The sequence below is a fragment of the Molothrus aeneus genome, chromosome 18, assembly GCF_037042795.1.
Source record: "Molothrus aeneus isolate 106 chromosome 18, BPBGC_Maene_1.0, whole genome shotgun sequence".
In the NCBI taxonomy this organism is placed as follows: domain Eukaryota; kingdom Metazoa; phylum Chordata; class Aves; order Passeriformes; family Icteridae; genus Molothrus; species Molothrus aeneus.
Genome location: NC_089663.1, coordinates 3354232 through 3366567, shown reverse-complemented (window position 1 = coordinate 3366567; position 12336 = coordinate 3354232). Strand labels below are relative to the sequence as shown.

The following is a 12336-nucleotide window of genomic DNA, read 5'->3' as shown; positions in this document are numbered from 1 at the left end:
TGAGCAGCTGCCAAATACAGCAGAGGTTCCTGGGACACAAGCTTTGCTTAGAGGGTTGATATGTTTGTTTTGGGAGTTCTGTAAACAAGGTGTCATGGATGGGGTTTAGGAAATGGAGAATGGACTAATATAACTCTTCAGTAAAAAACTGCCACTTGCTTTAGAGATGTGAGTGAACACATTGATTGGAGAGGAAAGCAGGAGCTGCATCTGCTGCTGGGTTTTGGCCCTCCTAAGCTACTCCCTTTTCTGTCTGTAGGTGGCTGGCGAATACAAGTATCACCCCGAGTGCTTTGCTTGTATGAGCTGCAAAGTGATCATTGAAGATGGGGACACTTATGCACTGGTCCAACATTCCACTCTCTACTGGTAAGAGGAGCTGCACTTTGCCACAGAGCTGCTTCCTGCTGGGTGTAAGCCGTGTTTAGCTTCAGCCAGTGCTGCTCTGAGGAATGCCAGGAAGCTGCCTTGGAGGGAGGGAGGAAGGAGTGGTGTAAACACTAAAACTATGGCTTGTGGTCAGTGAGAGAACTCAGACGTGTGAGTTTGGCAGGGAGGGATGGGACATAAAGCCTTTCTTCACTTCTTCCAGTGGAAAATGCCATAACCAGATTGTGCTGACACCGATGATAGAAAAACACTCCACTGAGTCTCTGCGTGAGCAGCTGCCTTATACACTGACCCTCATCTCCATGCCAGCAGCCACAGATGGCAAGAGGGGATTCTCTGTGTCTGTTGAAGGTGGCTGCTCCAGCTATGCCACTGGTGTCCAGGTGAAAGAGTGAGTATGACCAGGTTTTGTGCAATGTACGTGTCCATGCAGAGGGAGCTGGTAAAAATCTCGCAGCGTTGTTGTCCTGAGGGAATCTTGGCGTTATAGGGACGTAGGTTGGCTAATAGTCATTTGTGTTTGGTCTTCATTTCAGTCTTGTGACAACCTTAACTGATAATTGTATTTCTCAGTGCTGTCTCCTTCAGTGAACATAAAACATTTGGACTAAGATTTTCCCACTGGTGATATGAAGAGCTCTCTCCAAACCAGCTCAGACCTAAGCACTTGGTCTAATGGTAGATTAGCACTGGTTTATTTCAAAATACCAATATGAAGGGGAGCATATTTTTGATAATTTTGGCTGAACTGCCTTCACATACAGACTGTAATTCCCATCTTTAGGGTTAACAGGATGCACATCAGCCCAGATGTCCGAAACGCCATCCACCCTGCAGATCGGATCCTGGAGATCAATGGAGCTCCCATCCGTACCTTACAGGTGGAGGAGGTGGGTAGAGCTCTGTTCTGAAGCCTCCTTCTCCTCTGCCTTCCCACACCTTTCCTCTTTGCTGACACTGTTCTCCCACCCTGCACACAGTGTGTGTACACTGCTGGTACTGTGCTGACAGGAGGAATAAACATGAAGGCAAGCTTTGCCTTCCAGCTGGAGAGGAAAATGTAACAGATGGGAATGCAGTTAGGATTCAGTGCTGATTTTGTGGCATTCAAATGTGAAGGGAGGTAATAAGAAAAGTCTAGGGCTGTGACAGAGGACAGAGAGGCTGTGAAGACTTCCCCATGTACTGCTGGTAAAGTGCACAGTTCTGATCCTTTTAGAGGCACTGCTAATACACAAGGCCCAGCTGATCCTAGAACATTTCCCATTGCAAAAAAACCTATTTGCTGTCTTTATTTACAAGCAGATGCTTTCTACAGATATCAGGGGATGCTGCAAGAGTGTAAGGGGAGGGGCTCCATTACCTTCACTTCCCAAGGGTTTTCTTTACTGTTGGCACTAAAGAGAACATGAGGAGCACAAACCATCTCTCAGATCTCCGTGTAGCTTCTGCAAAGCTGTTTTTTGGAGCACTGTTCAAGGTAGAAACTTGTGTAGTTTTTGAACACTTCTCAGAGAAAGAAAAATATTTAATAGAGTCATAAAATACCAGACTGGAAAGCACCTCAAGGATCATCTGGTGCAATCTTTCTTGACAAAAGCACTATCTAGAGCACTATGTCCAGCTGAAACATAAATGTGTCCAGTGTTGGGGAATCCACCACTTTGCTGGGGAGATTATTCCAAGGGCTGATTGTTTTTTGTAAAAAAAATGTCTTTGTGTCTACCTGGAATCTTTCCAGGATTATTTTGTACCGTTACCTCTTGTATCTTCCATGTAACTCCTTGTGAAAAGGGAGTCTTCATCTTCCTTGTAGCCACTCTTTAAATACTGGAACATGGTGATAAGGTCTCCCCTAAACCTTCTCAAGGCTGAACACACCCAGTTCTCTCAGCCTTTCCTCACGTGGCAGCTTCACAGCACTTCAGTCATCTTTGTGGGCCCTCTCTGGCCCCTCTCCAGCCTGTCCACATCTTTTTTATATAGGTTACTTGTAGCTGACCAGAAAGAAGTATTGGATAGCACAAGGAATTTCTGTGTTGCCAGCCTGACTTGTCTGGTAGACAGTTGTGGTGCACCCAACTAAACCACAACTATGGAGTGATCTCACTGAACTCTCTCCTCTGATTCCTGAGGGGCATTCCCTGTGCCTCCTCTGTCTCCTGTAGCTTGCTTTCCTCCTGCCTGCTGCTATGCTGCCCTTGATTTGATTTCAGGTGGAGGAATTGATTCGCAAGACGAGCCAGACGCTTCAGCTGCTGATAGAGCACGACCCGGTGTCGCAGCGCTTGGACAGGCTCCGCCTGGACTCGCGCCTTCCCAGCCACATGAAGGCGCCCATGTCCCCTCGCTCCCTCTCTCCTCTGGACATCAAGGAGAACCTGGAAGGAACGCTGCGACGGCGCTCCCTCAGGTAAAGGCTGGGAAGCACAGCCTCTGCCCTGCCTCTGGCCTGTGCTGCCTGGCCGGGCAGCTCAGCCCTGTGATTGCAGTGACTGTGGCACAGGGCTTATCTCTGATGTCAGCCGTGCTGGAAACCAGTGGAGAAGTCATGGAGAGCTTTGGGTTCTGCTGTTGGTGTACAGTCTCTCTCCATTCCCTTTCGGGATGACAAATGTTCAGTAATAAAAATAAGGAGCTCTACTGTTAACAGAAAAGCTACTAAATTTCAGAGTCAGTAAATGTAAAGGTCAGGTTTTTACCAGCCTTAGATGACTGGGGAAGAACATGGGAAGGGGAATCTGGCTGAGACCTGAGACTTGGGAAGAAGTCTTTCTGAGTGGAGCATTCAGTTGCTCATTTAGGCTTTTACCAGTACTTTGTTTAGAGATAGCAAATGATGTGTCTTCACAGCTTCCTCCCCCTGTTCTCAGAGCTCCACCTCAGACTGCCAGTGCAGGAGAGCTTGTTGTTGCTGTTAGGCAGCTCTGACTTGGAAGCTGCTCTGGATTCATAAGGAGCTTCCACACTGCTGGGAGAGCATCTGGTTTTGGAGATAGTAAAAGCACTGGAGCACATTAGAAACTGGTTCCTTAGCAGTGAATGATGGGATATGCTGGACCAAAGGTTACCCAGCAGCGTCCCTGACCTTCCTGTCATCCTTGTTTTCCAGGAGAAGTAACAGCATTTCTAAGTCTCCTGGCCCCAGCTCTCCAAAGGAACCTCTCCTCCTGAGCCGTGACATCAGTCGTTCTGAGTCCCTGCGCTCCTCTTCCAGCTGCTCCCAGCAAATCTTCCGGCCCTGTGACCTGATTCATGGTGAAGTTCTAGGAAAAGGATTTTTTGGACAAGCAATCAAGGTGAGGGAGGTCCTCAAACATTCATCAGTTACCTTGAGTACAGCAATGTCTGCCTGTCTTGACATCCTTCACCACTTGGTGGTTTTGCCTTGCTGAGAGTGATCAGTCTTGGATCTTCCCTGGTTTGCTGTGAGATCCATTTCTGTTTCCTTCCCTGACCATGAGTGTCAGACTGCAGATGGTTTTGACTTTGTCCCCTTTGAATGTCAACCTTGGCTGCACATGTTCATCTTGTGAGTCAGGCTTAGCCCTCCAGAGTGTCACAGGAGGCTGCTGGGTGAGGTGGGGAGAACAGGGAACAGGCTACACTTCCTCTTATGAGCATCTTTCCTATGATTGTGTCCAGCTCCCCAGCATTTCTTACCCACCCTTAGTGTGGCATGTTCAGGGGTTTGCTAGGCTGATGTAGTGACCATGTCTGAACCCCTGGCACAGCCTAAGTGGCTTGTCATTGTGGGGGTGGTGTCAGGTCTTGCATGACTCTCACAGCTCTAATCTCAATCAATAGCATTCTCTTGCATTTAAACTCTCTGATCTTGACTGAGGGTACTCCAGCAGTTCCTATCCCAACATTCCTGACAGCATTAGGGGCACCTTCCTCTGCCTTGTTGAGGTTCTGTGAGTTCCCCAGTACTCAGACTGCACTCATCAGGGGATGGGACTTCTCCCCTTACACTGAGGTGTGTAAACTTGAGGTGTCCAGCCACCATGTTCATCTCATGCTTCCATGGGAGGTGATGAGCCAGCACTACAAACCCAATGCTTGATCCATACTAATGAGCATATTTCTCTTCTTCTCTGCTCATAGAGAAATAACAGGTGCAGGTAAGTGAAACCTTTGCTCTGTTGCATGCTTTTGTCATCTGTGTCCCAGCAGTTACTGGCACAAAGGCATTTCTTTTCTGCTCAAATTGCCCCATGGCTATCCTGTTCTGGTGCATGCTCTGGGAGTTAAATTTGCCCCCATGGAGTTTCATGTGACACTTGTTTTAGTTTTGCTGGTATGTCAGCTTAAGAATTCCACTTAGCCTTGCCTTTGTCTCTTCACTTCCCTTTATCATTGGATATTAGATGTCCCTGGCTGAAACATGCAGTGTTCCCTGGCTCATTACTTGTGTATGGATGCTTGATTTCAGATGGGAGCAGAAGAATATTGTACTCTTGCTTCTGTTGTGTTATTCCATGCACTCACATTCCACCTGTGTCAGCTTTGTTATGTCCATGGCTCCAAACAGAACTGGTGTGTCACAGTGTTTGCAAGAACTCATAAGCTTCCTAAATACTATAATTGGGTCATGTGTTCTGGATTTTAGTTCTGGAGGTTTTCTAAAGGACTTTTTTTGCCTCCTACCTTTAAAGAAAACAAAAGTGACATTTTTCTTAGGCTTCAGATTGACTGGGTGTGATGCAGCAAGTACTATATCTGGTCACATAATTCTCTTCTGATCAGAGAGGCAAGCTGGTTGTTTAGTTTGCTGCAGATCTTAGGGAGCCAGAGCTGTCCAAGTTAAGCAAATGAAGAGGAGAGGATTTCCAGGGAAATGTGCTCATTGGAATTTGGACTCTTTCTACTCACTCCTGCACCCTGTGCAAGCAAGCCTGAGCTGGTTACAAAAAACCTTCATAATACAGCAAAATGCCAGGAACCAGTTGGAGATAGGCAAACAGTTCTTGAGGAACTGGAAATGCTTTCCATGTTAAGAGCCAGGAAATTTATTACCTTATTATTATGATGGATTTCTTTGTGTTTTCCACTGTTCTAGGACATTCCTTGCATGTTGAGACACACTGCTCCAAAGGAGCAAGGTAAAATTAACTGCTTCCCGCCTTAACTGAACAGCCTGTGCAGTCCAGTTCCACATGCATGTGGAACTGGAGATTCAGATTCCCCATAAAGCCAAAGTATTTATAATGCAGTTTTGGGTTGTTTGGTTTGCTTTCTGATGCAAGTGAACATCAATCCTTTTGCTGACACAGAATGCAGTTGGTAAAGCTTGTGCACAAAATGTGAGCATCCCGCTGGACAAATGTGTTCCATAAGGGAACTTGGAGGCATGCACCGGTGTGGAGGCTTTGGCAGCCTGTGTGCACACTCAGCCCTGTGCTACCCAAACTGGAGCCTTCAGCTCTGGGTCTTGGCATGATCCTCTGTCAGCTTTGGGTAGTTTCTGTTTCACATACGGCACCTTCGGTGAATTCCGAAAGGAGAAGTTTCACGCAGTTTTCGGCAGATCCCTGAATTTCCTCCCATCTCTCTTCTTCTCTGGGTGGAGGGGAATGTTGCACTTCTTCAGAAATTGCAGGAGCATTGGAGCTGTGTATTCTTGAACCTTGCCTGTAGTTGTGGGTTTTGTTTCCACCAGGTGACTCACAAAGCAACAGGAAAGGTGATGGTGATGAAGGAGCTGATTCGCTGTGATGAGGAAACACAGAAGACTTTCTTGACAGAGGTAGGAGCAGAATTTCAAACAGCTTCTGAGCCAGTAGTGTGGTAGAACTCTCCCATCTTCTCCAGAGAGAGAGATCCTGCCAGCAACCTGGCAGGAATGAAGGTGCTGAGGAGGGAGACATTGCACGGGGAAAAGCTGACATGAGCTGAATGTTTGCTGCAGTGACTCACATTGGGCAATAGACATTGCTTCAGCTCCAGTTCATTAATTTTTCAGTGATAAGAGCAGCTTCAGTCAGAGGCAAATTGAGCTGTGCAGTACATAAAGGATTTATCCCTTGAGCCTTGTGCATAAGTACAAAGGATAAGGGCCAATATCTGTAACATATTTAAGACTCACACTGTATTTAAGCAAAACTATTTTCTTGGTGTCTGCCTACCATGTTTTTCAAAGTCAGATTTAGCTTAAAGGCAGCTCCCTAAACACCTGACACTGCTGTTGTGGCCCTAACACAGCACAGACCCAACAGCTGCTCTGGAGAGTTTTGCCCTCTGAAATGTTATCCAAACTCAAGGGTGCTCTCCTAAAGACTAAGATCAGGTTAATTGCACAGCATGAGAATGAAGAGGCAACAGTTTATTGACTGCCTTAAGGTTGGGGTTTGAGTGATCTCTGTGATCCCTGAACAGGATTTTGAGCTCTGGAGTGATTTTCACCACAGAACGGATCTGTCAGGACTTGTTCCATTCCCTTTTTGATGTGAATCATCCCTTTGGGATGTCTCTGCCTGCAGGTGAAGGTGATGCGCAGCCTGGACCACCCCAACGTGCTGAAGTTCATTGGTGTGCTGTACAAGGACAAGAAGCTCAATCTCCTCACCGAGTACATCGAGGGCGGCACGCTGAAGGACTTCCTCCGTAACGCAGTGAGTATGGACACCTGGGACACGTGTGCTCAGTGAGCCTGCCTGTGCTGGCTGTGCCCATGTACTTGTTATTAGTCTTCTTGGAGCTGTGCAGTAAAGCTGCTTCCTAGCTGTGGGTGAGCTTGAGGCAGGAAGCCTCTTCTTTCTGAGGCTGTATCGTGTCTCTGACTGCTGTAAGAGTCCATCTTGTGAAGGAACTGCTGTCAGCAGCTGGCTGGTAAGATGGTCCCTGACCATTGAGGATTTGTCTTTCAGGACCCATTCCCCTGGCAGCAGAAGGTCAGCTTTGCCAAAGGGATTGCCTCTGGAATGGTGAGTTGGACTGTTGCTTCATAGCAGAGCAGACTCTGGGGTCAGGGTTAGTGGCTTCAGGAGGGTGGTGTATGAAGGGCTGTGGGCACTGCCTGACTACTGGAATTGGGTTGTGGAGTCTGTAAATGCTCATCTAGGAACCCCTAACACCAGCTTTTCTCCTTCTGTTCCAGGCTTACTTGCACTCCATGTGCATCATTCACAGAGACCTGAATTCACACAATTGCCTGATCAAGCTGGTGAGTTACACCTCAGTTCCCACAGCATGCTGCTTCTCTCCTTGGCATCTTCCTCCCTTGGTTTTCTCCACATGATGTTCCCTCTTTTGTCAGGGTGGAACTGATTTCAGAGAGGCTTTGTGCCCCAGGCAAAGGAGCTTTATTCTCACACAGGATTTTCTAGACTGATCCAGCTTTCACTGTTTGTGTTCTGTTCTCTTACCACCCTTCCTCTGGTAGCAGTTCCTGTAAGAGTCACTTTCTGAGAATTAGTACAGCTGTGTTCTTTATCTCAAGTCTGAGGTGTTCTCTGCAGCTATTTCTGTTCTTTTATCCACTCAGTGACTTTCTGTTGGCACTCAGGATTCAGACAAATGTGTAGGTGTGTGCACATGTGTGTTCTCTCACTTTTTTAAATGCTGGGTCACAAGATTATGTAGTTTCATTCCCTCAAGCCTGCCCTTTTTCACTTGGCTTCAGACAACGCAGGATAAAAGTCCAAGTTAATTTCTGACCAGGTAAAAGAGGAAGATCTAAAAGGAAAGGTCCAGGTTTCTCCTGGCAAGTAGCCAAATTGATGGTATAAGTGCTAGCAACCACACAGGAAAGAAGATCATGAAGGGAGCAAGTGATGAGCTGGGGTCATGAACTGGGTATCTTACAGTGTCTGGGCATCTTGCTATGCTCATGTGGTGGCAGGAAACCTGGGTAGTTGCCTTAGACTATAGTTGGTAGTGAACAGGAATTGCAGCCTCTTTGCTCCTGAAAGGGGCTGGGAGCGATCGGTGTCATGTCCTAAACCCCCTGTGCAGGATAAGACAGTGGTGGTGGCTGACTTCGGTCTGTCCCGGCTGATTGTGGAGGAGAGGAAGAAGCCGACCCTGGAGAAGCCGTCGGCCAAGAAACGAACCCTGCGCAAGAGCGACAGGAAAAAGCGCTACACGGTGGTGGGGAACCCCTACTGGATGGCCCCAGAGATGCTCAATGGTAAGAGTCCAGCAGCAAGGAGACAAGATACAGAGATGACAGGATTACTGAAAGTTTCTGTGCCCCAGTAACACCCAAACCTTTTAGAGCCTGTGGTTTTAGACCTGCTCATGTGGAAGCTTTTCTATACACACAGGCCATAGCTGCAGTCCTGCACTGCCTGCCCTGGTGAGCCTTTGTACCAGCCCAGGCACTGCTTCTGGCTTGACAACAGGATTCTTTAGGAGGGCAACAGAAGTAAACTTGCTACAATCGAAATAAAAGGAAAGAAAAAAGAGGCCTGAGATAAAACTGAACCTGAGACCAATTTCTGTTATAGCCTCGTGCTTTGGAACTGCCCCTTGAAACAGGGAATCATTACATTCTGGGATGAGGTTTATGCTGTTGCACAGATCTAGGGAGAGGCCGTGTGCTGCCAGGTTTGCTGAAGCCTCAGGATTCAGGGGGAGTTGTCCAAGTGCAGGAAAATCTGGGTTTTGACATGCATCCCTCAGTTGCATTCATTAAGGTTGAGCTGTGACCCTTAGAGGAAAAGCTGCCCCTGCAGGAGTTGAGGTGAAGGTGAAATACAGTGGATACAATTGCCTTCTAACGAGCAGGTCTCTCTGACCAGGTTGGGCAGTTTGGCTGGCTGGGATGTCAGCATTGTCCAGCATAGTCTACTGGGGAAGGGAGGACTGGGCTCCTCTCCCCCAGCTCAGTTTTCTATGTTGCTTTCTTGTGTGCTGTTCTATTTGCCTTTCCTCAAGGCCTCCAGCCCTAAAGAAGTTTGAGGCTGCTTTTCAGAGTTTGTCTCAGTCCTGGCATTTATCAAGAGAACAGCAAAAGCATAGTCTGACATCAGCTCTGAAAGCAAGGCTGCTTAGCAGCTCCTGGCTTGGGAGGGGTGTGTGTAAGCAGAGCATGGCTTGCTGGAGCCTGCCAGCTCTCCCAGGATCAAAGTGCTGCCGGTGTGTAATTTATTATCTCTGCAGTCACTGCAGCAGGCACTCACTGGCTGCTGGGGAAGCTGAGCACTGGCTCCATGCTCTGTAGAGATCCACAAGAACAACAATCAATGAAAATGGGCAGGAGCTTTCCATAGTTATTCTTAGCATTTGCTCAGATCTGACACAGTGTTGTCCTGTAATTCCCCCGTACAAGAGAGAAGCAGGGTAAAATCTGTAATGCAGTGTAATGCAGTTGGTATATACAGATCTTGGGGTGACTGACCCTGCTCAGGTTTAAGCCTTGCTTTGAATCCTGTTTTAGGGCTCTCCAGGGAATAGCCTTAGTTAAGCTTGGTGCTGGCAGCTCCTGAAATAGCTGGCTGGGTAACTCTCTCTTTACAGAGCTGAATGTCTCATGTTTCCTACAGGACAGAGCTACGATGAGATGGTGGACATTTTTTCATTTGGGATTGTTCTCTGCGAGGTAAGACAAGGACATTAAATGGCATCTTTATTGTCCCCATCTCTGTGTACACATGGTGTCACCCAGATCTCTGCATCTGAGTGTGCAGCCTGTGACCTAACAGCACATTATTAGTGAATTAGACTGGGAAAACAAGCCTCTGTTTCCTCAAGGAAGATAGCTGTCTTGTAGTTTGCTGGTCCCAGTTTCTTCCTGGACTGAGAGAAGCTGTAAAAAAGTCATCAAGTTCTGACTGAGCCTGCTATCTGTTTGAAAGTAGATGTATTCCCTAGAACTGTGATGCTTTTTTCTTTTTCTGCCTCATTAAAAGAACAATCAGCTGCATAATCTCAGCAAATTCAGGGCCTCCGCTGGGGATGGCACTTCACTTCAAAGAAGTGGAAACAAAAACCTCTTTGCAGGTCGATTAATGAAGCTTGCACCCTGAAGTCTGTTGGCTTAGTTTATTTCTGAGCCAATGCAGAGTCTGATTGCTATATCAGGCTTTTCTATCTGCAGAACAAAAAGCAGCACTTGAAAGCTGCAAGGTATTTTCAGTTTAAAAGATGTGTATGACAGTGGAAATGCAGATGAAAGGCAGGGTGTTATGTGTAACACAGCAGTTGCAGGAACACCAGGGGATGCCAGCAGAGTTTCATTTTCAGTGTTTGGGTGAAGGAGACAAAGAAAATGTCTGTGCATAAATCTTTGTGGCCTCATCTGGAGCTCTGTTTACACTGGGCCCTCCTCTCAGAGAATGTTGTGGCTGTGAGTTACAGAGTTAGGAACTTGAAAAATCTGTATGTGGGATTAAAACAATTGTTTCATCTAGAAAAAAAGACAAATAAAAGGGTAGTACCATATGAACATTCTCCTCGTCACCAAAATTATGATGCTAAAAAAATCCCCTAAAATTAAACACTCAAACAGATAAGGACATAAACCTGCCAAAACACATAATGGGCGTTTCTGTCTAGTTCCAGGATGTAGCTGTCGTGCTGAGTTACTGGCATAGAAAAGCCTGGGTGGTTATAAATAACAGCCCTTCTATGATACCCAGTGAGGCTTTAAACTTCATACTCTGCCCACGTGAAAGTTTGTGTTGCCTTCTGAGTCCAGATCTCCCCACAGCTCTCTGCTGTGGGCTCCTTCCCTCTACACTTGTGCTGGAGATGGTGAGCACTGGGGCAAGGCTGGGGCAGGGCTCCCTGTCCACCCAGCTCTTTACTGGCTCTCCTTTTCCTGCAGCCTCCTGGATGTCAGTTATGGTTGTTTGTCTGTCTTGTCTGTCCCAGCCCTCTGGCTGTGGTGGGGGTTGAATCTGTCACTGGCAGAACAATTCAGAATTAGAGGTGCTGTTGACTTCCCAGCATTGTTCAGGACAGGCTCTGTACTGAGGAGCTTTGCTGTTGGCATGGTAAGATGGTTAGAAAGGGAAGGGAATGGTTAGAAAAGATGGTTAGAAAAGAAGGGTGGTGCAGGTTGCCTTGACTACCTGCAATCAGGAGGGGCTGCATCATCCCCAGCTGCAAGACACTGTGGAGCTCCCTGAGAGGGGCACATCATGCTGTGTCTTCTGGCAAGGGACCCTGGGCAGAAGGAGAAGGCATCTGGGACTTCCTCCACAGTCGTGGACACATCACCAGGTCTTGAAAAAGTGTCCAGTGAAGTTTGTCTGTATGTAGTGCCATGAGCTAGTGGCTCCACTGGAGAGGAAGAACAGTGTTTCTGTTGTTTCATTTCCATCATGATACTTTGAAGGAGCCCCTGCCTGATCTGCTGCAGTACTTAAGTGTTTCTCTCACTTTCCCTAGATCATAGGCCAGGTTTATGCTGACCCAGACTGTCTCCCACGCACACTGGATTTTGGCCTTAATGTCAAGCTGTTCTGGGAGAAGTTTGTTCCTGCTGATTGTCCTCCAGCCTTTTTCCCTCTGGCTGCTATCTGCTGCAGACTGGAACCAGAGAGCAGGTAGGTTTGGGGTCTGGAGGACTCTTTGGAAGCCTGCAGGATGTGTCTGTATCCCATAGTGGAAGGACTGTTCTGCACAGAGGGCAGCTCCAGCCATCTATGGCAATGCTCAAAGGCTTCCATGAGTGAGAGGCTTCAGACTCAACGGTTTGGGAGAGAGACTGCTGTATGGTGGAGATGTCTGAAACAATTCCAAGACAGAGTAAAGAAGGAATGATTGTTCAGGATTTCCCAGGTACAAAGAGCAGGGGCAGACTTTGACAGTAAGGTAAATACTTCATTTGATTTCAGTTATGAAACTTGTAGCTTCAGAACAATGTTGCTGCCCAAGTAGGTTCCAAAGAGCCAGACATCCTTGGTCACTGACTGGCTATAAAAATGGGTAGCCCAGACAGATGAGGGCTTTGCAGTCTTGGAAGCTGAATGGGAAGGAAATCCTGGCCCTGTTCAT

At 47.3% G+C, this 12336-nt stretch overlaps 1 protein-coding gene across 6 annotated transcripts in view; it reads left to right on the top strand.

Moving 5' to 3' along the window:
* The window catches only part of LIMK2 (LIM domain kinase 2), a 30861-nt gene that overhangs the window by 16422 nt on the left and 2103 nt on the right, over positions 1 to 12336 (top strand). For 3 of the 6 annotated variants that reach the window (XM_066562581.1, XM_066562579.1, XM_066562583.1), the window contains 12 exons: positions 260 to 369; positions 593 to 781; positions 1175 to 1280; positions 2607 to 2803; positions 3503 to 3689; positions 6053 to 6139; positions 6873 to 7004; positions 7260 to 7316; positions 7490 to 7555; positions 8347 to 8521; positions 9879 to 9934; positions 11728 to 11885. In XM_066562581.1, the coding sequence (XP_066418678.1) occupies positions 260 to 369; positions 593 to 781; positions 1175 to 1280; positions 2607 to 2803; positions 3503 to 3689; positions 6053 to 6139; positions 6873 to 7004; positions 7260 to 7316; positions 7490 to 7555; positions 8347 to 8521; positions 9879 to 9934; positions 11728 to 11885 (1520 nt within the window). Of the gene's footprint in view, positions 1 to 259; positions 370 to 592; positions 782 to 1174; positions 1281 to 2606; positions 2804 to 3502; positions 3690 to 4497; positions 4515 to 6030; positions 6140 to 6872; positions 7005 to 7259; positions 7317 to 7489; positions 7556 to 8346; positions 8522 to 9878; positions 9935 to 11727; positions 11886 to 12336 lie in introns of all 6 variants that reach the window. The other 3 variants (XM_066562580.1, XM_066562578.1, XM_066562584.1) reach the window with 2 other exon arrangements.